General features: G+C 43.4%; 1 protein-coding gene across 6 annotated transcripts in view; it reads right to left on the reverse strand.

Moving 5' to 3' along the window:
* Positions 1-733: 733 nt before the first annotated feature.
* The window catches only part of LOC135105878 (GTP-binding protein Di-Ras2-like), a 112251-nt gene continuing 86783 nt past the window's right edge, over positions 734-26201 (reverse strand). For 3 of the 6 annotated variants that reach the window (XM_064014518.1, XM_064014519.1, XM_064014516.1), the window contains 2 exons: positions 11669-11816; positions 734-11228 (listed from right to left, as the gene is read on the reverse strand). In XM_064014518.1, the coding sequence (XP_063870588.1) occupies positions 10767-11228; positions 11669-11806 (600 nt within the window). In that variant the 5' untranslated portion in view covers positions 11807-11816 and the 3' untranslated portion in view covers positions 734-10766. Of the gene's footprint in view, positions 11229-11668; positions 11817-14871; positions 15006-15802; positions 16431-26201 lie in introns of those variants that run through there. The other 3 variants (XM_064014520.1, XM_064014517.1, XM_064014521.1) reach the window with 3 other exon arrangements.

Below are 26201 nucleotides of genomic sequence, written 5' to 3' on the forward strand. Positions count from 1 at the left end.
TTCCATACTGATTACATTATTATAGAGGGGATGATACTGATGGTGGTGGTAACGCCGCCTTTGATGTTGTTGTTGCTGCTGCTGCTGTTGTTGTTTTCACCTTCATGTCACTGTAATATCTTGCTGCGATGCCAAAGTAATCTATCTACCTCTCTTCACTGGATTTCAGGAACCTCTACTGTGAGTCATAATTATTTAGATGGTTAGTTTGTTGGTTGGCTGTTTAGTAGTGTGTTAGTAAGAGTTAATCAGTTTGTTTCTTAGTTACGTAGGTGGTTAGTGAGAGTGTGAGTGAATTAATTGGTTACTCAGTTACTTAGCTAATTCCTAAATCAGTCAGTCAGGTAGTTAAGTAGTTAGTTTGTCAGTCGATCAGTTAATGAAACAAACACGTCCCACGTACAAGGGTCACACAGCACAGAGCAAAGCAGAGGAATCTGATATGATAAATCTTTCTCGAGGAAGGTGTCTTGGGGTGAGGCAAACGTCGATTTTCACTTGAATAATTTATTTTGATGCTGTAGATATTGCGTACCGGAAATATTCATACAGGAGTCGTGAATTATAAGTGTTTTACAAGTGTCCAGCCCAGGGGAACACGGAAGAGGAAGAGGTTTCGCTGTTATTTAGTCTTGACTCTCCTCTCTTTTCCTCCTTCTCCTCCTCCATCACCACCACTTCCTCTTCCTCCTCGTCTTCTTCCTTCTCCCTTTCCCTTCTCCTCTCCCTCTGCGATCAGAAATGACAGAATGTTATGACAGAAAATTGTTTGTATGTTGGTTTCTTGTGTTTTGTTTCGTTTTGTTTTGTTTTTGTTGTTGATCACTACAATTTTCTGTTGTTTTATTTCGTTTTCTTGTTGCTGTGACTTTCGTTGTTTGTATTTGTTTTCTCTGTTTCGTGTGTGTGTGTGTGTGTGTGTGTGTGTGTGTGTGTGTGTGTGGTTCACCTGTTGCTCGTTATTTTCAGTCAATCTAACAAGGACAAGCAACAAGGAACACACACACACTCACACACACACGGACAGTAAGTTTGCACCAATCAGTAAGTCCTCGTCCTGAGCTCAGACATTATGCTGCAGTGACGCACGAATCAGTGAAGGCTTCGGTAACACTGAGGTGGATTTGACACATAAACAACATGACAAAATTTAGGACTCGTGAAGACTGTAGCATCTGGGATAGAAGGGGAAGAAAAATCAGGAAAGAAGAGAGAGAGAGAGAGAGAGAGAGAGAGAGAGAGAGAGAGAGAGAGAGAGAGAGAGAGAGAGAGAGAGAGAGAGAGAGAGACGGAGGGAAGGAGAGGAGGGAACGAGGCAGACCACCAAGAACTTTTTGTGTGTGATAATTCAACGTCACTTAAACCGTTAATTGCAACACGTCACATGATAAATAAATAAATAAAATATGTATGTACATGTTTAATACCCCTTTTTTTTTTTTTAGTCACCATCCCTCCCTTATTACCCTTCTTGTTTTATTATTATTATGCATTATTTATATTAAGATGCGATGCAACCGCCATCTGCATGCAGGGGCGGGAAGAGAACAAGTATAGTAGTAACTGTCACGAACTATCATAGAAAAAATTAAACCAACCACGATAATGGGAGCTATTGTAGAAGATTATTACACTCGATCACTCTTGACTGCGCGCTTGGATATGTCAGTCCCCGCTTCGATACCCTTCACACGCACACCCTGCCGCCCGCCGCGCCAACCAGTGAGAGAGGAAGGAACGTAAGCCACATTAGGAAGCCGAAAGGAGAAAATAGGAATCGCATAAAGATCAGCCATCCTAGTGACTTTTTGGATGAGTTTGGTTAGATTATGATCAGGTTAGGTTGAGTTAATTTAGGTTAGTTAAAGGTAGGTAAGGATAAGATTAGATTGAATTACGTCAGATTAGGTTAGGTTACCTTAGGTTAGGTTAGGAAAAAGTCAGGTTAGTTTAGAGTAGATAAAAGTAGATTAGGTTAAGTAAATTTAGGTTTGGAAAGTTAGGTTAGGTGGTAAAGTTAAATTAGATTAGGTAGCCTTATTTAACCTTATCTAAGATCCTTACTCATCCCAAATACAGTAGGTTAGTGTCAGATAAGACTGGGTTAGGCAATGTTAAGACACTTCGAATTGAGTTAAGTTTTAAGTAACCTCGCTGAACCTTGTTGAACCTATACCTGCTTTTTTAAATGTAATATTTGGCTTTTCCAGTACAATATTAGCATGAGTTGGTCAATTTACTAGAAACACAAAGAAATACGTACATTTTTTTCTTTCATATTTCTGGTAACTTGAACGATAAACACAGCAAAAGAAAAAGAAAACTAATACTAATACTGTACAAAGAAAACTAAATACACCATTAAAAAAAAAAATTGTAGGGCTTAATCTATCCAATAAAAAAATATAAAAAAATAGTTAGGATGGCTGATGATTACGTGACCCTGGAACAGACATGGCCTTGTACTTTCATAACATTTTTTTAAGGTATTTTTATCATTATTATCTATGTGTTGGCTGCAGAGGGGCGGGCAGGGAGGGGCTGGGCGGGGACTTTTCCTAGGTTTCATTTTATCATGTACGTACGTATGTAAGTATTTATGTATGTACAGTAATTAACCTGCACCACCTGGTTACGTGAGGCTCACCTGTCGTATCGTGTTGTCATGTATACTTTCTTTTACACTCTCTCTCTCTCTCTCTCTCTCTCTCTCTCTCTCTCTCTCTCTCTCTCTCTCTCTCTCAATAAGATAACCACTGATTACAAAAAATTGAGCCTTTGGAACTTGAGAAACATGGCGAGAAATATGCAACGGCAGGCAATGTACAGAAGTAGCGACATAAATCAGTGAGGAAAAACCCAACACACACACACACACACACGCACACACACACACAAGCACACGCACGCACGCACACGCACACAGGACGAGACATGATATATACACAAACCTCTCACACGCACGAAAGTTTTATCATTAACAGGCTTAGTATAACGAATCGGGTTCGACGAGACAACCTTACAAACGAGGAGAGGATCTCGGAAACTTTGGAACGCTGCTGGGAATTGCCGAAGGAGGGAACGAGAGAGCAGAGGTGACGCCAGGGATAAAGAATGATTACGTGTAACTTCTGTACTTCCATACTTACATCTCTAGGTGGTGGAAAATATATGAGGAAGCCATTTGCGTTCAATTTTAGAGATGGTAACTAGTTGACTGTAACTTTGAATGCTGTTAGGACTTTACAGCTGAGGGAACGAGCGGAAGTGACGTCAGGGAAAGAATGTTTATAATTTTTCTACTTGCAAAGCTACCTGGTGGAAAGTGTACTAGAGGTGATGACCGGCTGACTGTAACTTTGAATGCTGGTAAAACTTTCTTGGAGGGAATGAGCAGGTGTGATGTCAGGGAAAGGATGATTACTCACTCCTACACTTCACTCATTTGGGGGGAGGGAGTAGTACAGTCAAGGTCAAGAGTCCAGCAACCTACATTCACTTCCATTTCATGTTCTCTCTCTCTCTCTCTCTCTCTCTCTCTCTCTGAAGTCCTCTCATCCACTAACAACCTAATAACAAAACCTGACAATAGATTCTTAGCGCATCAGAGGAATTAAGACTGAGGGGGAAAGTTAAACACAGTGGGAGGAAGTACTAAGTGTGGCACGTTACAAAACCACTGACCGTCACTGTTTATGGGGCCCCTCAGTTGCGTTGTATTCGAGATAACGAGACAGTTTCTCCTTGACACATTAATTAAAGTCACAACCTCTCAGCTGATTATTATTATTATTATTATTATTATTATGCCATGAAGCAACTTTTTGTAACTTCTAATACCAAAATGTAATCTACTGGCAATAAATATCATTCAGTCAATCATATGGGGGAGGTGGTAATGACGGGGACTTCCTTCAGGTTCTTTCAGATACGAGGATAAGGTGCTAAGTGTCAGGCGTATGTCAAAGAGGACTGGTGTGGTGTCAGTGAGTTTATCGTGCCTGTCATCCCTGCTTGTTGGCTGACCACGGAACTGAGCACACGAGGTACATCATCCTTATTTTTTGTAATTAACTTCTTTATCTGTTAATTTGTTATGATTTCCAGTGTTGTGGATAATTATGTTTATTATTGTTATTATTATTATTATTATTATCATCATTATTAGCATTAATATTATCATCATTGCAAACTTTTGAATTAGCCGAATTGATTAACCTCACAAAAAAGAAAAAAAATCAAATGACGTATAGACTCGTATATTTATTAATGTATTCTTATTTATTTATTTATTACTTTTTTTTTTCGATGGTGCTGCAGTCTCCCAAAAATTTGCCATGAAAAACAGTGAGGTGAGGCGGGACGCGGCGAGGAGCACATGAGGGAAACAAACAGCGACTCTTCATTCCACGTATTAACTCGTAAACGCGTTATGTCCTCAAAGTGATTCACTTAATGAGCTGCAAAGTGACTGTCAACCAGATGCTATTTTTCCCTTCACTTTCTACCTACTTCACTACTCTTTCTGCCTCCTGGACGTGGATGTTGAGAGAGAGAGAGAGAGAGAGAGAGAGAGAGAGAGAGAGAGAGAGAGAGAGAGAGAGAGAGAGAGAGAAAACGGCCGCCAATAACCGCTCCTTGACAACGATAAGGAGAAAATTCCAATTACTTCGTCCTTGTCTTCCTCGTCCAGTCTAAAAATAACCGAGAGCTTCCTTCTGGCAGTCACGTTTGGCTGTGTGAGCATTCAGTCGGAAATTCTGAGAGACAGAGAGAGTCCCCCCAGTAGATAATTCACTAACAGGACCCTCTGTTTCGAAACGGTTCGGAATCTCGCAAGTTCTGTTTTCAGAGGCTACAGATACTATTAGACAGGTTCCCATAGATGTTTTTTTTCCACTTATGATGCAGAGAATTGTCAAACTATCACTAGAGTAATAAAAACACCCTTGGAGAGCCACACAACTTCCACTACAGCCTGTTTAAAGTGGTCGAGGGAAAACGCTGGAATGTTTGAGAATGCGGCTCCAGGATTTCCTTAATGGTATAGTTAAGCATGAAAACAAGACGTCACCCGCTGCCTCTCTTCCCTCCGTGACTTCCTGGTGCGTGTATAGATCAGGTTTTCGAATCCCCTCCTCCTCATCTTGCAGGATTATGAACTCTCATGTATGTATGTATGTAGGTTAGGGACAGGACACGTCAGTTAGCTAGTCACGCAGTCCCTCAGCTACACAGGTATTGTGGTATTGTTGACGTCACTTTCAGGAATACGTGATGGCTTTTATTATTCAAACACATGAGTAAAAACAGCTATATTATCATCATTATCATCATCATCATCATAAATGATCATCATCATCAACCCTCGTGGGGATTGAAAATTGTGACTAGAAAAAGGTTTGGACTTTATTTGACATTTGTTGTGGAAACGAGAGAAAATAAATACGTATTAATCGACTCTTCGTGCTGCCACTACACCATGCCCTCCTGAACCCAACCAGCGCCATCTGACGGACATTGCCGTGAGTATAAAGTGCCCTAATGCTTTGTTCTGAGGGAGGCACGCGCGTGAGGTGGTATAGATGTCCTCAGGGGCGCCACACACACACACACACACACACACACACACACACACACACACACACACACGGCTAACGTACCTCAAAATATTAACTTCTAAAAATAGGGCTAGGGATGGGCTCGGCCATATTGATTCTAGGGGGAGAACAAAAGAGTTGAGAATGGGGTTCTTATCGCCCACGCGGAACAGAGCCATGAAGCGGAACACTGAATGGAGTAGAGGGAGGGGAGGGGAATGAGGGAAGTGGGGGATGACAGGATGCGGGCACGTAAGACTTAAGGATAAGGGAATAAAGGGATGGAATAAAGGGATGAGAGGATGAGGAGATGAGGAACTTTAAGGATGAAGGGATGAAGAAAGAAGGGGATGAGATAAGCTGATAAAGGGGTTGAGGAATAGTGGGGATGAGGGGAATATGCTTGGATGAAAGGATGAGTGTTTGAGGGGATGAACAGCTGAGGAGTTGACGGATGAGGGGATGAGGGAATGAGGGGAAAAGATGTTAGGATGAGGGGATGAGGTTATGAGGAGCTGCGGGGCTGACCAGATGAGAGAGAAAGCAGCAGGAGGAGGCAAGGATGTCACGCGAGGCTGGAAATGTATAGGATATTAGCGAGGGAATAAAGACTGGCAAACAAGATTAAGAAGACAGAAAAAGACAAATCGTGAGAAAAAAAAAGACAAAAGAAAGACTGCATTATAAAGAAAAAGAATCACAAGAACACTTAAAAGAAGACTGAGCTGAAGAAAACGAAAGAAAGACGAAAGACAAGTAGGCAACAAGACCTGGAACCATAACACGAAAGAAAAATAGAGCCAGAAGATTGGAAGACTATTAAGAGTTGTCAAAAAGCAATGAAGCGAACCCTAAGTGGAGCTTGGGACGGAACGAAGGATGTGGTCGAGGCTGAGGAAGGAGGCACAAGTCATGATTAATAGAGAGGGAAGGAAGGAAGGGAAGGAATAGGAAGGGAGAGACACGGGAAGGTAGGAGAAGCATGGTTAATAGGTAATGAAAGTGGGAATGGAGATGGAACAGGTAAGGTAAGGTAAGGGATATAGTTAAGAGGTAGTGAAAGAATGAAGAGGGAAGAAGGCAAGGAAAGGTAAGAGAGAGAGGCATGGATGAGAGGTATTAAAGAAATAAAATGGATGGAACAGGTAAAGAAAGGCAAGAGGCAGGCATAGTTTAGAGTCAGTAAAGGAAGGAAGGAAAGAAGGAAGAAAAGAAGATAGAGAAAATAAGGAAAGGTAAGAGGATGGCAAGGCATGGATAACAGATACAGGTGGGAAAGAAGAAGAGATGGAGGAAGAGAGGGAAAAACATGGTAGGAAAGAAGGAAGAATGAAACAGGCAAGGTAAGAGAGGCTAAAAGAGAACACAGCAACTTAACCATCTAATCCTCTCCCCTATACAAGATTAAAGGTCACATTTTTTTAAACCTCCCTTGTACTTATAATCCACAAGGAACAGCCTCCCTTACAAGTCCTCAAAGTGCCACAAGTCTCTAGGTTTAATGGCTGGGTAGTTTAGTGTGAGCCTATGTAAATCTAACTCTCTCTTCATTTCTCTGGCATGCGTCCTGACTGCTTGAGCGAATGAAGGAGCTGCAATAATAAGTAGAACGTAAAGAAGAGTTGGTGAGAGGGGTTGGGGCTCAAAAATCACGTTGCTGGAATAGAAGCTTTGAAATTACTCCATGGAAAGAATAATAAAATAAATGTATAAATAAGAGTTAAGTTAGCTCTCATCTAAGAATTAACTGAAATAACTATATAAATACATATTCGTCCTTCTCTCATCCGTATCACTTATTCTTTTTCATTTAGCTTTTAATTCACTCAATCGATAAAAGAAAAAAATCATTATCAAGTTACTCATCACCTAAAAAAGACAGATACAAAAAACATAAATAATTATAAATAAAAACACAAAACCATCCTACTTCTTTTCATCATCATGACTCAACTTTTAACTCTCTACCTTTGTTTTTCTCTCTCACTTTACTCTCTTTTACATGTCATCCCCAACCTCCATGATTCCAGTGAAGGATAAAAGGCAACAAAACACTCTAAATAATTACTCTCTTAGGTAAACCACACCACAACAGAACATCCTTCACCACAGCCTTCCCTCCACATCACCAACACCAACACCAACACCAGACACACACACATTCCTTCCCTTCACTCCAGCCACGCCACCTACTTGAACATTACAGCGTCGTGGAGATAATGACTAAACGACCTCGGTAATTTAGTTAATCAGGGCAGAGGCGATACCTGGGGATTGCTCATTAATCTTGTAAGGACTTAGCACTGTCTTAGGGTCGATAGTGAGCTGCTCTGGGGATGAGGAAGATCAGAGAGTGGCTTTGGAAGCAGACACTGTTGATCTGGACTATCCCTGAGCTGGTATGGAGTTAAGTGGGTTTGAATAAGGACTGTGTTGATTTGTGGTGTCTTTGAGTCAATAAAAAGCTGTCTTGTGAATTTAGGAGACCAAAGAGTGAGTTTAGATATGGATTTTCTTAATTTACACTGTCACAGAATAGGAAAGAAGCTGCTTTAAGGACTGGAAGTTTTAGAGAATAAGTTTGAACAAAAATTTCAGTGGTTTTGAGTCTTAACCCTTTCACTGCAATATGCAACAATTCACGGCATAGAAAAGAAACTAAAAATGCTTGGAGGTGGATGTAGACTAAAAAATAATAGTTTAATAAATAGTTTAGAGACAGTAAAGGAAGGAAGGAAGGAAGATGGAACAAGTACATGTAAAAATAGTGAACACTTGAAAATGGACTGTAGGGAGGATAAAAAAAAAAAAGTGTAAGAGTGTGCTAGGGTACGTCGAGGTAAAGGAGGCAGATTTGTTTAAATAACCTGCATATTAAAAGAAAAAGTGAATCGTTTCAATACCAAGGCATGGACTGCATTACATTTTAGATAACATTAAAAACCCTGATTGAGTTAAGCAATTTTTTTTTTTTTCGTTACCAAGGAGTTTATACACAGATCCTTCAGTTACTCATCCAGCAGAACCTCCTCTTCTTTACTCAACTAAGACTCACAAATAACATCATTGAAAAAACCTGATTAAATTAAGCATGATTTTTTTTTGTTTCTTTTTTTTGGGGGGCTTGAAGTTTATAGATGATGCAGTAACTCATTCAGTACAACTCCACCTTCTTTACTCTGCTACAACTGACTAATAAGTAGCGTTCGGAAGTCTGCGGTACTGAATGAAGGTAAAGGTGAAACATGAAGTAGACACTAAACAAGACCCTTGAACCAAGAACTCCAAACCAAGCACAGAAAGTATAGGGAAGTGAAAGGTGCACGAGATGGCGATACTGTAATAGCGCAATGGCAAGCCGGAGGGGGTGGCTGGGAGGGGGGCACGCGAGTAACACTGGTAAGGAGGCGGTACAGCGTGACATGGCCCGTGGTGCAGCAGCCGGCGAGTCACGGTACTGGCTAGTGTAGGTCACGGTAATGGTAACAGATGGTACAGGTGGTGTCACGGTAGTATGGTTCAGGTCTAGCCATGGTACACAGGGCCGGGACTCGGTACGTGTGAGTTTACCAAGTGGAAGACCTTAGCTGGGACACACACACACACACACACACACACACACACACTCTTTCTCTCTCTCTCTCTCTCTCTCTCTCTCTCCATACACACAGTAAGGTGCTACTTTAATACCAACAATATCCGTTCACTAAGAGGAACAACAGAAAAAAAAAAGTTATTCGTGATATATTACAATGGAACTCGAAATACAAGAGGTGTGAGGGAGGAGGGGGGCGTGGAGGAGACAGGGAGGAGGGGGGTAAATTTGAGTGCCTCCCCTCGTCCCCCTCCCCTAGCCTCCCCCCACCCAGGGAAGAGAGGTGGGTGCCGAGGGGGGTGCCGCTGCGGGGGGAAACAGTCACACGCAGAGGCGGCTTCCCGGCCTCCTGGAGAGCTTCGTGTTTGATTCTCGTTCTGGTCACCACGTCCCTCGACCCATCACTCTCCTCGCCTTCATCTCGAGAGCTCTCTTGTTTTATATATATGTTGTATATTGCGATGCCTTATAATACAATATCATATAAACCTATCTATATATTCATGTATTTATATATACGTATTTGAAACAAGTAATATCCTCAAACTGGAAAAATGCAAAATACTCCTTGAGGTGGGCGAGGGCGGGCGTGGCGGGGCGGGCGTCCTGCGTCGCCGCGCCGCGCACCTCGCCTCTCCCACCGCAACAAAAATAATAATAAGAATGATAATAATAATAATAATAATAATAATAATAATAATAATAATAATAATAACAAAAAATCGTTCTTTGAGACAGAGAATATATGTGAAGGTGGAGCCTCTAGCGGGCGCACCCGGCGGTGTAAACAACGCTAACTAACCCCACTACGTCAGCTACTGAGGGAGGGAGGCGCGGGTCCCAGCGCGGCGGCCAGCACTCTCGCCTCCCGCGGTGTCCACTCCCGCAAAAGGAGCATCACTAACACGCATACACGACTGATGGTCAATACTGGAAATAACTTGTGGGAAGAGACTAGCCGCGCGGGTGTCCCACACGCCGCCCTGTTTTATCATCTACCGACCAGGAGTCTGCGCGAGGGACTACAGCGGACACAATAAAAAAAAAAATCTCAAGGGCTAAGAATCGTTGCCTTTGAAGTACAGCACAGAGTCGTCCGGCCGCCCTGCCACGCACGTCGAGGCTGGCCGAAGGGGAACACTTGTGTACACTATGATACGCTCATGTTGTGCAGGAGAAACTGGTCCCTGTGAGGCAGAAGGTCTGGCCGGACGCGGCCTCGGTAGACCTGCAGGTACGTTCATCGCCGCCAGGTGAGGTCAGGTCACCCCTCATTATGCCACGATATTGCCATGGATATTGTGCTCAGTATTATGGAACGTTGAGGCCACTCGCCGCACCACTGTCGCGTGCCAGCAACATTTGACCCGGAGCGGCGGCGGCAGCAGCACCCTGTCGGCGGGTTGAGGGAGTCAGGGGAGTGTCCGGCTGGCGGCGGTGCCAGGCCACACTATCTGTGTCTTTGGCACACCAGGGACGCCCCACCTTGTTCATCACAGTCAAGGTACACTTCTCTCTCCTGCTCCTCCTCCATCCACTCTCCGTTCTCCTGTTTTCCTCCCCCTTCCTCTTCACATAAGGAGGCATTTCTCCTTTATTTTACGAGTGCCCTTTTGTGACTTATTTTTCTTGCCGTCGAGCTGCAGTGACATATTTCTGTTCTTCTCCATGTTGAGCAGTTCCTGGAAGAGCTCCTTCACGTTATGGTTTGTCTTGGCCGACGTTTCCATAAAGTTGCACTTCCACGCCTTGGCTTGGTTCTCCCCCATGGCGCTCTGCACCTCCCGGGCGTCGCTCTCGTCACACTTGTTTCCCACCAGCATGATAGGAAATTCCTCCTCGGTGCCTTTGATCTCACGTATCACCTCCCAGATCGGGCGCAGCTCCTCCAGACTCTGGCGGCTGGTAATGGAGTACACCAGGATGAAGGCGTGGCCCTTGCTGATGGAGAGCCGCTGCATGGCCGGGAACTGGTGGGACCCGGTGGTGTCTGTGATCTGCAGTGTGCAAATGTTCTTGTTGCACGTGATGACCTGGAATGGGGAGGAGGAAGTGAGTTGGCATGCCGCCTTAAACACACACACACACACACACACACACACACACACACACACACACAGGGGAGCGTGCTATATATAAACCTAAGTGACACGGAAGGTGAAAATTTAATGAGAGACGGCACGAGCTGTACAAAGAAAGGAATTTAGTAGCAATCCTCGAGCTTTTTCCTTCCTTTTGTACCACGCTCAGAGAGAGAGAGAAAGAGAGCGAGAGAGAGAGAGAGAGAGAGAGAGAGAGAGAGAGAGAGAGAGAGAGAGAGAGAGAGAGAGAGAGAGAGAGAGAGAGAGAGAGAGAGAGAGAGAGAGAGAGAGAGAGAGAGACACACACACACACACACACACACACACACACACACACACCACACCTTTTGCACCTTCAGATCAACACCTGCAGAAGTCAACTCGAGCCCCACCTGGCGATACGTGTCCTCGATGGTGGGGATGTACGACTCCCTGAAGGTGCCCTTGACGAACCGCAACACCAGGGACGACTTGCCCACACCTCCTGCCCCGAACACCACCACCCGGTAGTCGTTACTCTGTTCTGGCATCTTGGCTCGGCTGCGGAGAGAAAGGCTCGAGTGAGCACCAAGGAACACAAACGATAAACAAGTAGTCTATAGGCTAGTGAGTAGAAAGGAACACAAAAGAAGGTCAAGTTTGGGAATGAGCAACAAGGAACACAAAAGAAAACAAGTGATCTATTGACTCTTTTGTGAGTTAACATAAAGGAGCACAAGCGATAAACAAGTAATATATGGACTAGTGAGCATAAAGGAACACAAAAGAAGGACAGGTTTGGAAGTAAGCAACGTAGGAACACAAAAGAAAAAAAAGACAAGCAATCTGTTGACTCTTTAAAGAGTGAGCATAAAGGAATATAAGGGATAAATAAGGAATCTATATTGTCTCTGGGGAGTGAGCAACGAAGAACACAAAGGAAGAACGAGCAGCAGCTGACCTATTGGCTTATTGCCTTAACAGTAATGATAAGTGATGTAAGGTATTAAGAGATAAATGGAGGAGATATATGGAGAGAGAGAGAGAGAGAGAGAGAGAGAGAGAGAGAGAGAGAGAGAGAGAGAGAGAGAGAGAGAGAGAGAGAGAGAGAGAGAGAGAGAGAGAGAGAGAGAGAGAGAGAGAGAGAGAGAGAGAGAGAGAGAGAGAGAGAGAGAGAGAGTGGGGGAGGAAGAAGTAGAAGAATGACTATCTCTCTCACTCAGCAGATTTATAAATAGAAACTTCGACCGACTACACATAACACTAATTTAACAGTATTAGCACAAGACGAGAGAGAGAGAGAGAGAGAGAGAGGAGAGAGAGAGAGAGAGAGAGAGAGGAGAGAGAGAGAGAGAGAGAGAGAGAGAGAGAGAGAGAGAGAGAGAGAGAGAATTTCACACATCTACCTTCACAAAACCAGTTAGCTAAGTGACTAAGGTACACAAGAAAGAACAGAAACAATTTATTCCACCGTAGACAAAAGAAAAAGGAGGTTATTTCCCTCTAGACAGAAGAAAAACAGTTTACCAACCCTAGACAAAAGAAAAGAAGAAAAGAAGCAGTTTATTCACCCTACAGAGAAGAAAAGCAGCAGTTTATTCACCCTAGACAGACGAAAAGAAGCAGTTTATTCACCCTAGAGAGACGAAAAGAAGCAGTTTATTCACCCTAGAGAGAAGAAAAGCAGCAGTTTATTCACCCTAGACAGAAAAAAGAGAACCACTTAGTCCCACTCCACTACATGAACACTCCTTAACACAACAACCCCCACCCTCCATCACACCAGTAGTCCCAGGAAGTAATCACTTAACAGAAGTACGCCAGACAATCACATATTATGGATTCCATCGCAGGAACTCAAATGCAATAACAACTTCAGGGAAAGGCGAGAGTTTTCATTTAGAAGTCTTGGAAGGAGGAGGAGGAGGAGGAGGAGGAGGAGGAGGAGGAAGAGGAGGAGGAGGAGGAGGAGGAGGAGGACAGTGGGAGAATATTTTCCTTACTTTCTCTTTTCCTCTCGCTTTGTTTCATGTTTTTCTTCTCCTTTTTTCCAGCAAGAACAAGTGGATGAAGAAGAGAGCGAGAGGAGAAAGGAGGGGAGGTGGAGGAGGCGATGAAGAAGGAGGAGCGGGAGGGTAAGAGTGGAGGAGATTCTTGAAGGGACAAAGGGATACCGAGAGAGAGAGAGAGAGAGAGAGAGAGAGAGAGAGAGAGAGAGAGAGAGAGAGAGAGAGAGAGAGAGACCTTTGTAGCCATATAATGATGAGCTTAAAGATCTTTGTCTCATTAACTCTCTCTCTCTCTCTCTCTCTCTCTCTCTCTCTCTCTCTCTCTCTCTCTCTCAGGAATCACTTATGAGAAGGATAATGAAGAGAAAACAAGAGAGATGAGATGATGATGGAAAGAAAATAGGAAAATGACGAAATAATAGGAGGAGGAGGAAGAGGAGGACTGGAAATATAATAATAATAATAATAATAATAATAATAAGAAGAAGAAGAAGAAGAAGAAGAAGAAGAAGAAGAAGAAGAAGAAGAAGAAGAAGAAGAAGAAGAAGAAGAAGAAGAAGAAGAAGAAGAAGAAGAAGAAGAAGAAGAAGAAGAAGAAGAAGAAGAAGAAGAAGAAGAAGAAGAAGAAGAAGAAGAAGAAGAAGAAGAAGAAGAAGAAGAAGAAGAAAGAAGAAATAAAGAAAAAGGAAAATAAACAAAACAGCAACAACAAAAAGAACATGAAGAACAAGAACGAGAAATTGAAGACCATGAAAAAAATAAAAGCAGAAGAATGAAAGGAGGTGGAGACGAGAACAAAACCCCAATAAAAAAAAAAAAAGATAAACAAAAAATGAGCAGGAAAAAAACAACAGGATAAGGAGGAGGAGGAGGAGGAGGAGGAGGAGGAGGAGGCCTGGCGTTGATTTTAAAGATGATATCAGTGGCCCCTAAAGGTCACTTACTCCAACAGTAGTGCGGCCTTCACTACCATCAGTCTTTTGTTGCCCCCCCCTGCCACCCTCCCACCTCGACCCCTCAGCTGACCGTCCAGAGAGAGAGAGAGAGAGTATAAACAGAGACTTATAGACAGATAAACAAACAGACAAGTAGATAAACAGGTAAACAAATAAACAGGTATGCAAATAAACAGACTGACAGATTGACAGACGGTCGGATAGATAGAAAAAGGAGCAAAAAATAAATGAATGAATAAAACAAGTAGACGAATAGACAGACAGTTCACAAACATAGAAAGATACAAGTGAAAAAAAAATACAGATGATCAGGTGGACAGGCAGAAAGGCAGGGAGACGGAATGACAGACAAGCAGACAGGTAAACAGACAGACAGATGCAGTTTCCCACAAGAGGAGGAAGAAGAAGGGGGAAAAGGAGGAGGAGGAGCAGGAGGAGAAGGAGGTCTTGTATAACAATTTTGAGCGTAACACTAAGAAAAGAGAGAAAAAACGAACGCACCACTGCACAAAAAGGAACGAAGGTATGTGAAAAATCGTTGTTTGTTGAATAAAAGCAAAGAAAACTTGGATCCTTCAGGACACACTGAACTAAAAAGTAAACCCTTGATTCCCACCACACACACACACACACACACACACACACATGTACCGTGGATAGGAGGAATATTTCAGCGTTATGGACGGAGTGAACTTCCAAACGCTGTCATAATTTTTGTGCTGTTGAGTGTGACAATGTTGGGATCAAAAACACTCCCACATTCATTATTATTCGACGCGATGACCTTTACACCCCGCTAACACACACACACACACACACACACACACATGCATCATATACCAGTACCAAACACCACCACTGCATAACAGAACGCACTCAAAATACATCACCTTTACTGCCATACAAAACACCACGCAACACCACACAACACATCACGCGGAACTCAGCACCGCATCACGCACTGCTACGCCTGCACCAACCCAACACAACACAACAACAACATAAAGTTCGCTGCGCAACACTGGAACAAAATTAATTAAAGATCAAAGTATTATCCCCAAACATTTCCAGACAACAACAAAATTATCCAGTCCCCTCACCACACACAGTTCACCAGTTTCACTTCACATCGTCACCACTCACCACACCACGAGAGTAATCTTGACACACCAGATACACGCAAATCAACAGTCACCGCACATCATCACCACACGCAGAACCACGAGGGGGATGAGAAAATGAACACTATGACACCAAACACACACCATTTCGCTACCACACAGTCACCACAGTCATCACAAGTCATCACCACGAGAGAATGACACACGGACACCTTGAAACAGAAACACAAACACACACAACACAGCATCTTCCCCCCAACACCACCACAATCATGTCACATCACCGCCACTAAACATCACAAAGGCACTCACAATTACAACACTCTCCCTCACACCACAATCACCGCACGTCATCACCACGAGAAGGAGGAGAGATAAGACAGCTAGACACACAGAAACACAGAAATTCAGCACAAAACACGTAGATAATCCCAACCACTTCTCACTAAGACAACACACACAGAAACTCAGCTGCTCTGGAGGGGGGAGGGAAGATCATAGCAGCAGATTAAAGCAAGTGTCGGTTCTTATTCTCCTTTAACTCACCGGAAAGATAAAGGCGACTAGATTTCGACTCAGACAGGAGGTGACGTCACATGAACCAGCTGCCACATTGTCCCGTTAGTGATTGCGTGTGTAAGAGTGCAGATGTGTACGTGTGTGTGTGTGTGTGTGTGTGTGTGTGTACTACGCTTGTTGGAGGATAGGCGTCGCTGGCTGCATGTTCCTCTATATTCCCTCAGTCCTCACCATCATAGTTTCCTCCGGTACATCAAAAATGTCAACTTCACTCACTTAACAAGCGATGGGACAAATTTACGTGCACTGCGTTAACAGAAGCACTAGCCTTTGTCTGTCTGTCTGTCTCTCAATGCCTGTCAGTCGATCTATCTTCGTTATAGTTATGGCTTCAGTAGCTTCACACTTGAGAGTAACAAGATGAACAGCACTTATAACAGTATACAGCAAAATCTGTATTCCTTCTTTTCTCTAGCTGGCGGGAGGGAGCGAGGCGCGTGGCAGCTGCGGGAGCGAGAATGGAAGGAGGGTAGACCAGCGGCGAAGGCAGCCACGCGGAGGACTGAAGAGAATGAAAGGCAACCCAGCTATATACCGCGTCCCGCTCCCGTTGCTAGGAGATGGCTGTCCCGTGGTGCCAGGGCCTGCGCGGCTCAGGTGGGGGTGGCACCGGGCAACACAAGGCAGGCGTGGGCGGTGGCGGCGGTGAGGCTGTGTGGGTGTGTGGGTGGGGTTTGTGTGGTAATGATGCTGAGGAGGGTGTGATGTGTGTGAGTGTGTGTGTATGTATTTGATGAGTATGTATATGTATGTGGGTGGAGAGAGAGAGAGAGAGAGGGATGAGAGGAGGTGGTAGTGGTGGTGGTGGTGGTGGTGGTGATGGTGGTGTAGGGTAAGAGGAAGCTTTACTGCCGGTGATGGTACAGTCGTAATTGCTGCTTCATTTGTCACTACTACTACTACTACTACTATTATGTATTACTACTCCAATTACTGTTAGCTGTTTCGGATATCAATATAATTCTTAGTAGTGATAGTAGTAGTAGTAGTAGTAGTAGTAGTAGTAGTGAAAGTAGTAGTAGTAATATCTGTTATTGATACATGAACAACAATAACAACAACAACAACAACAACAACAACAACAACAACAACAACAACAGCAGCAACAACAACACGCATTATCATTACCACCACCACCACCACCACCACCACTACCGCAGCAGCAAGCAAGCAAGCAATCACAGATTATTCAATACAGACTCAAGGGTACGAGTGCAGGTTTACGAGCGGGCCACAATAAAACCCCAATAAACAATAGTTAGGACGGGGAGGGCCGAGACAAGGAGGCAGGCAAGCAGGCAGGCAAGCAGGTGGCACAGGAGGCACAGGAGGCACAACCATTAACACCTTGGAAAGCAACAGAAATTTGAACTATTCCAAGCTACCCATGTTACTAGTTTGGTCGCCCTTAGTTAATTCAGTGCTTAGTTGTCCATTCCACCCTCCTTTCTAAACTAATCTTATCTTTCCTACTCCTTACTCTAGTCTTGAACTCTCTAATCATTCCATCTTTCCATTCTCGACTTTTTTATTGCTTTCCTTTTTTTTTTTTTTTTAAACTTCCACTCTCTCCAGTCTCCTATCCTCGTCACCCCAGTCACTTCAGCTTCCAGTCATTGCTGCTTCGGTCCTTCATGTATCCATATTCACTCCGGCCTCGATGTCTCTCAATGTGGTCACTCCTGTTCTTCATGTTATTCACTCCAGCTTTTTCGTTCCTTCGCTCCCTCGTGGTAATCACATTCACTCCAATCTAAAGGAAAGTTGGCTTCCATTTTATCACCCTAGTCACTCTGGTTCGCCATGATCTTCACTCCATACTCTACTTTCATTCCAGTCGCTCCAGCTTTCTATTCACTTCACTCGTTATAATGCTATTCACTTTAATCTCCATACTCTTCACTCCAGCAGCGCACTTCACACACTCCAGTCTTCCACCCTCATCAGTCCAGCTTCTAGTCACTCCACCCTCTACCCACTCACTCCCGCCGTCGCTAATTCTGTCCCTGCGTCCTCATCGGTGCAGTCCAGGGAGGTTAAACATATATTTAGCCTCCTTGGTGCAGCCTCCCTCCCGCCTTGCTCACTCCAGCCCTCCACTTTAGTCACTCCGCCCGCCGCCTCGCCCGCTGCAAACAAACCAATACTCATAAAACACCAAGGATTTCCCGTGCGTTCGTTCCCGGCATGCCTCACACTACTTAACCTTTCCACTTTCAATCCCAGCAGCCTTGAACCAACACACAAACAAGATTTCTATACCACACGCCAGAATGAATGAATGAATTGTGTGTGTATGTATGTATGGATATGTTTTTACGTGTATTCCTGACTGTTTTTGTATTACCTTCAATGTTTTTTGTTTTTTTTCATCCACCAAGCCGTTATTATGTAAGTAATTTGCTTTTTTATATATATATTATGTCACCTTTTTTCTTGGGGATAGTTAGGGATAGGTTTTTTTTTTTTTTTTTGAGGGGAAGGGGAGGCGTTTATCATAATCACAGGATTACAGAACAGTTCAGGAGTCCATGTATTAACTACTACTGGACTTGTAGACATGAAATTTACTGGATTTAGTGACCGTACCTGCACCTCCTCATCTCAGTAATAACGCAACAGCCCCAAACAGAGCACCCAATGAATCAACAGTTTTATGTCTTTTAGGAAGGTAAAAATATATACCATTGAAAAATTAATGAAAGGCACACTGCGCTGCGATTATGTCTGTTTTCACGTGTGCTATCCGCCCCGTCTGTCTGTGCTGCCTGCCGCCGCCACGACCAGACAGGACCGCCACGTGACCCTCGTGCTGGGGCGTCTTGTGTAAATCCGATACCCTTGTTATCCACTCCAGCCTCCGTGCCAAAATTACTCTGGCCTTTCCTCACTCCTCACTCCAACCTTGAACTCTCTAGTCACTCCATTTCCCCCCCACGTTTTTTTTCCTACTCCAGCATAGAATTACTCCAGCCTCTGTCTTTCGTCACTCCATTAGTCTGTTTTTCACTTCACTGCATTCACTCATACTCCCGCCTTCGTCAATCCATTAGCCTCTATATTTTCCACTCCAGACATTAATCACTCCCAGTTTCTCCCTTTCGTCACTCCGGTCTCAGATCACTCCAGCTTCCCTTCATTACTCAATTATCTCCTATACATCTCCCACTCCAATCTCGAATCACCCCAGTCTCTCTCTTTCGTTCACTACATTAGTTTCCTATTTTCACTCCAATCTCGCGTTCCTTCAGCCTTCTCTCCTCGCCTCTTCGGTACCACCCAGTCAGTCAGTCAGTCAATAACCAGACCAACTATTCCAGGTTGATGCTGAGGATGCGACACACCTGCACACTTGATTAATGGCATTCCAGGTGGAGATGGCAACTCCATATCATATTGAGCGAGTGGCCACAGACATCATTACCCTGATGATTGATTCCTGCATTCCTTTGGTATTGTGAACCTGGGAACGTGAAGTAATGAGCCTGTCTCTTACCCCCATGATAGATCGTAGATTCCTTTGGTAGTCAGAAAATAAGGTGAAATAAAGAGATTGCCTTTTTACATTAGTCCTAGATTCCTAGATTCCTTTGGCAGTGAGAACCTAAGCACGTGAAATAAGGAAACTATAACAGGTCAGCATAGCCACGTAAGGGTGAATACAGCAAGACCTCTAGGGATGAAGAAAACGGAATCTCCTAATGTCCTAACTGGTGGAGGTATTCGTGGCGCTGTTCTTATGAGTAGAGGACGAGACTTTGACTTGTATAAACACGCAGATACAGCCACCCAGGGTTATTGTTTATTCCTGTCAGTTATAGGATATTTGGCTCCCGATTTTGTGTTTGTTCTGTTTACTTCTTTCCAGTGTGTGTGTGTGTGTGTGTGTGTGTGTGTGTGTGTGTGTGTGTGTGTGTGTATACGTAAGCAGCATCTTTTTTTCCTTTTTGAATCTCATAATACTGTTGATTGAATATAAAGTAACTCTTCATATCAAAAACCACGTCGGGAGAGAGAGAGAGAGAGAGAGAGAGAGAGAGAGAGAGAGAGAGAGAGAGAGAGACCGTGACCTACCCATCTACATTCACCGAAGGATTATTTTTCTATCGCAGGAGTCTGGTGGTAGAGTTAATTAAAGCCACAGTCACCAGGCACCGCTCGCTTCAAACCGCGCAGGGGAGGAGGGCACGACATCTGCTGCCGTTCCCGGGGAGAGAGAGAGAGAGAGAGAGAGAGAGAGAGAGAGAGAGAGAGAGAGAGAGAGAGAGAAGAGAGAGAGTCACTGGTGCGCTCCCATGTAAATTCCACCAAAGCAATCCCACCCACGCAGATTCCTCCATGATATAATTTCACCCAAAGTAATTCCTCCCATGACTAATTTCCCCAGCCTAACCTAATTTACCACGAGGGGGAGGGGGATTGAGAACACAAGGAAAAAGGGAGGCTGCAGACGGCTGGATGACGCACACCTAAAGGCCCCCACACACGGAGCGATTTTAGAAGCGCGACTTGAGAAGCGTGATAACAAACACTTGACACACACACACACACACACACACACACACACACACACACAAGGCAGACTCTGAGTACTTTCAACCTACTGTACCATCCGTCATGATCGTCCATCCATTTATCCATCCTCCTCTTGAGACAGTCTTAAGTCCCCTCACCAGTTTGTTCCTTTCATTCACAAGCCTGTTCGTAGACCACTTGATTTATTTATCCATTTTTTGCCGTCTCATTTATTAAGTCTCATTTGATCTGGTATAGAATAACTGCGCTCAAAATTTGGACAATCCTTTTGACTACGTACACTCTTTTAGGGGGAATAGAAGCTTCAGTGGGACTTTTAGATATATAGCCTTTTTGTTGCCCCAGGCTGGAGTCCCCCTCTTGAATAGAAAATAAATACACAAAACAGAAAATCGTGCGAGTTCTAACTTGTTCTCAGGCTAAAATAATCTAATTTGCACCTCCGCTGTCGAACCCTTTCACCCATTTAAGTTTCTGGAAATCTCATGAGAGAAATATTCAAAGCAGAAAATCGCAGAACTCGGTAGAACTCAATGTGAACGATTCCTGGTGTCAATGGAAGACTACAACGAAGGAGAAAGTTATAGAGATTCCCACACTGCCACACACACGTCAATCTCTCCCTGTTCAGAAAGAGAAGCCCCCAATGTGCGTGTTGCGGCGCGTCTGGCGAGGGGCGGCAAAGTGGCTCCGTATCAGCGGCGGTCATATCGATCTGTGCGAGGTCGCATCTTGGGTCTGTGGCAGAGATATGAGCGCCAGAGATACCACAAACCAATCCCCGACCACCTGCTATTCAAGGCTGTTTACGACGAATGACTGACTGACTGGCTGGATGAATGAATGGGTGGGTGACTGGTTGGCTGAATGGCTGGGTGACTGACTAGCTGACTGAATGGCTGGCTGACTAGTTGGATGGATGACCAGCTGGGTGACTGGTTAGCTGGCTTGTTGAATGAATGGTTGAATAGCTGACTGACTGAAAGGCTTGGTGACTGGCTGGCTGACTGGGTGACTGGCTGACTGACTGCCTGAGTGGCTGATTGACTAGCTGACTAGTTGACTGACGAACTGACAAACTTACTGAATGACTTGCTGGTTGGCTGGCTAACTAACTGATGGACTACCTGACAGCCTAAATAAATGACTTACTGACTGGACGACAGACTGAGAGACTGGATGGCGGGCTGAGTGACCGGATGACTGACTGACCTGCTGATTGGCTGGTTGACTAACTGAGTGAATGAACAAATGACTAACTGCTTACCTGACCAACCGACAGACTGGATGACGGACTGGCAGACTAAATAACACGGCAAAAAATTAAATTACGCTAATGACTTCATACTACTGTCGATCCTGCATTACAAGGCTGATGATGCAATAACCAAGCAGGTAACACAATATACGTAGTACCTATCAGGGAATATTACCAGAAAAGATTACAGACTCATCGAATCGCATCGCATCACAAAGGAACACAAAGAATGAACAAAAAAAAAAATTCTCACCTGACAATATTTACCCATCGAGATTATGATAAACCGCACTATCTAATCTGTAGTGAGTGACGCAGGATAGTGAAGGAGGGGAAGGGTTCCTGTGTAATATTAATAGTGAACAGGGCGACCTAAATTGAACCGACCGATACGAGAGACCACAGAAACCAGAGTGACTATTGGGCGTAGGTTGGAACGCAGCGGTGACCAGGACAGGGAAAAGCAGAGGCGGAAAAAAAAAAGAAAAAGGCGATAACAAAAAAAAGCTAGTATTCTGAGTGACCCGCTACGGTCTGAAATGCAATCAATTACTAGCGGGTGAAGGTCACAGACTGAGCCAAAGTTGTTTTTATTCTGACATGTGAAAAGAAAGGAAGCAGCGTCAACTCTCTCTCTCTCTCTCTCTCTCTCTCTCTCTCTCTCTCTCTCTCTCTCTCTCTCTCTCTCTCTCTCTCTTGAAAATACGTGACTGCACCAATATGTACGAGTATATTCGTTTAACTTGATATAAATGTGAGAGAGAGAGAGAGAGAGAGAGAGAGAGAGAGAGAGAGAGAGAGAGAGAGAGAGAGAGAGAGAGAGAGAGAGAGAGAGAGAGAGAGAGAGAGAGAGAGAGAGAGAGAGAGAGAGAAAAATGAGAATGAGACTGAGACTGAGAGTGTGTGTGTGGGGGGGGGGGGGGGAGTGCTGACGTAATGTACATGAGAAGAGCGGCACAGAGAGGCACTGCCGGGAGCGTTTCAAAGGAAGGCAGGAAGGGATTAGGAACACGGCAGTACAGTTACTAAGCTAAATGGGAAGGAGAGGAGGATAAGTACGATGAAGAGGACAAAAACAAGATGGAAGAAGAGGAAGAGGAAGAGGAAGAAGAAAAAAAAGTTAAAGAAAAGAACAAGAACATGAACAAGAACATGTAGAACAAGAACAAGAAGAACAAGAAGAACAAGAATAAGATCAAGAACAAGAGCAAGAACAAAAACAAGATCAAGAAGAAAAAGAATATAAACTAAGAAGAAAACAACAACAACAACAACAACAACAACAACAACAACAAGAACTATACGAATAATGAAAATCGAATATAAAACGATGCCAAGAAAAGAAAAGATAGAAACAAGTATTGACATGAGTGAGATACAAAAAGAGCAGGAGAAAAACACACACACACACACACACACACACACACACACACACACACACACACACACACGAAAGAAAATGGATGCATACAATGTGCTCTTTGAAGTCCGTCGCGAAAAGAAACATACAAAAGAGAAAACAGTGAGACAAAGAAAGCAAAGAAAAAAGTAAATAAATAAGCAAATAAACAAAAACAAATAAATAAATGAGTATATAAATAAAACAACAAAATACACATACATACACACATACATACATACACACATACATACATACATACAAACATACATACATTCATACATACATACACACATACATACACACATACATACATACCTGCATACCTACTGACACATACATACATACACACATACATACATACATACATACATACATACATACATACACAATAAAAAATAATGCAATTCCAGTGAGGTAAAAAAATCTAAAAAAAAAAAACACTACTTTCCTGAAAATGATCAATTATACCAAACAATAAACAAACTGATTTTTCATTCAGAACGAGAGAGAGAGAGAGAGAGAGAGAGAGAGAGAGAGAGAGAGAGAGAGAGAGAGAGAGAGAGAGAGAGAGAGAGAGAGAGAGAGAGAGAGAGAGAGGCAAAAGACGATAAAAAGAGATACAGATAATTAAGTTGTTTTAAAATGAAGCGAAAGGGCAAAGGTGTACAGATGTCAAGGACGGCTGCAGAGAGAGAGAGAGAGAGAGAGAGAGAGAGAGAGAGAGAGAGAGAGAGAGAGAGAGAGAGAGAGAGAGAGAGAGAGAGAGAGATGGAACGTGAAGGTCGAAACACTGCATTGGACAATACCTCTCGGGAAGGGCCAGACAACCGTGATTTTAGTGTGTAAAGCCAGACTGCAGTGATCTGGCAATGAAAAACCAGGCAACAGTGAATGCAGGTAGGAACAGAGCTTGAGATTACTAACGTGGGGAAAGCAAGGAGCAGTGATGGAAAAAAAGATCACTACAATTAGTTTAGATAATTTCGTAGTGATTTTGCGTCATGGAACAGTGAATTTAGGTTATTTAGCAGTGATTTTGTCAGTTAGTAGCTATTTTGGGGTCAGTAAATCTGGGAAAGGCAAGGCAAGGCAAGATAGCAATGAATTAAGTTAGGTTGATAGTGATTTAGTCAGGCAACAGTGATTTAATAAGCAGTGGTTCAATGTTAGCAGTTAATTTGTTCGGTAGCAGTGATATTAGATTAGTTAGCAGTGACTATAGACCAGATAGCAGTAAATGTAGATTAGGTAGTAGTGATTTGAGGTGCTGATAAGTTAGGAGGGAATTAAATTTAGATGTCATAACAGTTAGCAGTGACTTCAGGCCAGAGAGCAATGATTTTAGACCAATTTGCAGCGATTTCAGGCCAGAAAACAGTGACCAAAAAATGGAAAAACAAATATCATTGACCTAGTGCATGTCCAGCAACAGTGAGAGAAAGGAAAATTAAGCATAGAAAAGTAATAAAAGACATGGTTAGAGTAGAGAGTAATGGGGGAAAGAAAATCAGGGGCAAAAAAATACACAACAGTGAAAGTTTGCACGTAGGTGAGGAAGGAAAGACTAAAATAACAGGGTAAAAATGTTGCCGCGTAAAATCATATACGAAGGTTTTCCACCAATTTTACCTTATTTTGTGCGCGACCGACCCGACCTGCAGATGTGTGTGTGTGTGTGTGTGTGTGTGTGGAAATTAATTTTGTGAAGCTATCGAGTGCCAAAAAAAAAAAAAAAAGGAGGTATAAAAATGAATAAATAGAAAACGCACATCGTTGGGTGGTGAATACATTTGAAAGGAATAAATAAGTCTGAGGAAACGTTGAATACCAGGCTCAGTGTTAAGAAAGTGTATATTCCAAGTTCATTACGGGGCCGCAGAGTGTGTGTACATTGTAAGCCGTGGCAGGCGTTGAAAGGTAAAGAGGCTGGGGCTGGGGAGGGATGGAGGGAGGGAGGGAGGAAGGGAGAACAAGACACGCATAAGAGAAACTGCCACTGTTCAGAAGGGAGCGGAACGTAGAAGAGAGAAGAGAGAAGAGAGGACAGGAAATTGCGTAGAAGACAGGAAATTGTGAAATTGTGAAAGAGTGTAGAACAATGTTGAAGAGAAGAGAAGAGAATAAAAAAAATATGAAATTAAAGAAAAGGGAAGCACAGGAGAGATAGTGAACAAGAAGAGAATGCAAAAGACAGGAAGGTGCAAGTTAGGGAAGTGTAAGAGAGATGGTAGAAGAAGAGAGTGTAGAATAAAGCAGAAGAGAAGAGAATGCAAAAGACAGAGAACTATAGGAGAGACACTAAAAATAACAAGTATACAACAGTGCAGAAGAGAGTACAGTGTAAAGGAGAAGAGAGTGCTGTGCAGTGTATGGAAGACGATATAAAAGAGAGTGTAGAGGGCAGCAAATTGTAGAAGAGAAGAGAGTTGAGAGAAGATTCTGTAAATAAGAGGAGAAAGTCTAAGAGAACATAAGAGACGATAGAGGACAAGTGAGTTGTGAAGGAAAAAGGGAAAAATAATGAAGAAAATAATGTAGAATTAATGTAGACGAGACTGTAGAGGAGAAAATCATATAAGAGAGCCTGAAGAAGAGAAATTAACGAAGAACAGAGTGTAGAAGAGAAAAAAATACGTAGAAGAGACTGTAGAGGAGAAAATGGTGTAGAAGAGAATGTAGAAGAGAGGAAAGTGTAGACCACGCCGCGTAAAATGAAGGGAAGAGTCAGGCAGGATGAAATAGCTCGCTGTGAGTTCATGCATAACAGACAAGACCAAGAAGGCGAGACGAGGATGAAAAAAAAAAGAGGAAAGGATGAAAGGAAGAGAGAAACCCGTTGCATGAAGGAGGAGGAGGAAGAAGTGAAGGAGGAGGAGGAGGAGGAGGAGGAGGACATTGGCACAGGTGTAAATGAGATGTGTGATGAAGTGTAATGAGAGCAAGTGGAAGGGAAAAAACAGGAAAACATTCCCAAAACACTCACCTTGGAGAGAGAGAGAGAGAGAGAGAGAGAGAGAGAGAGAGAGAGAGAGAGAGAGAGAGAGAGAGAGAGAGAGAGAGAGAGAGAGAGAGCGCATCCTGCATC

Source organism: Scylla paramamosain, chromosome 12 (genome assembly GCF_035594125.1).
Source record: "Scylla paramamosain isolate STU-SP2022 chromosome 12, ASM3559412v1, whole genome shotgun sequence".
In the NCBI taxonomy this organism is placed as follows: Eukaryota; Metazoa; Arthropoda; class Malacostraca; order Decapoda; family Portunidae; genus Scylla; species Scylla paramamosain.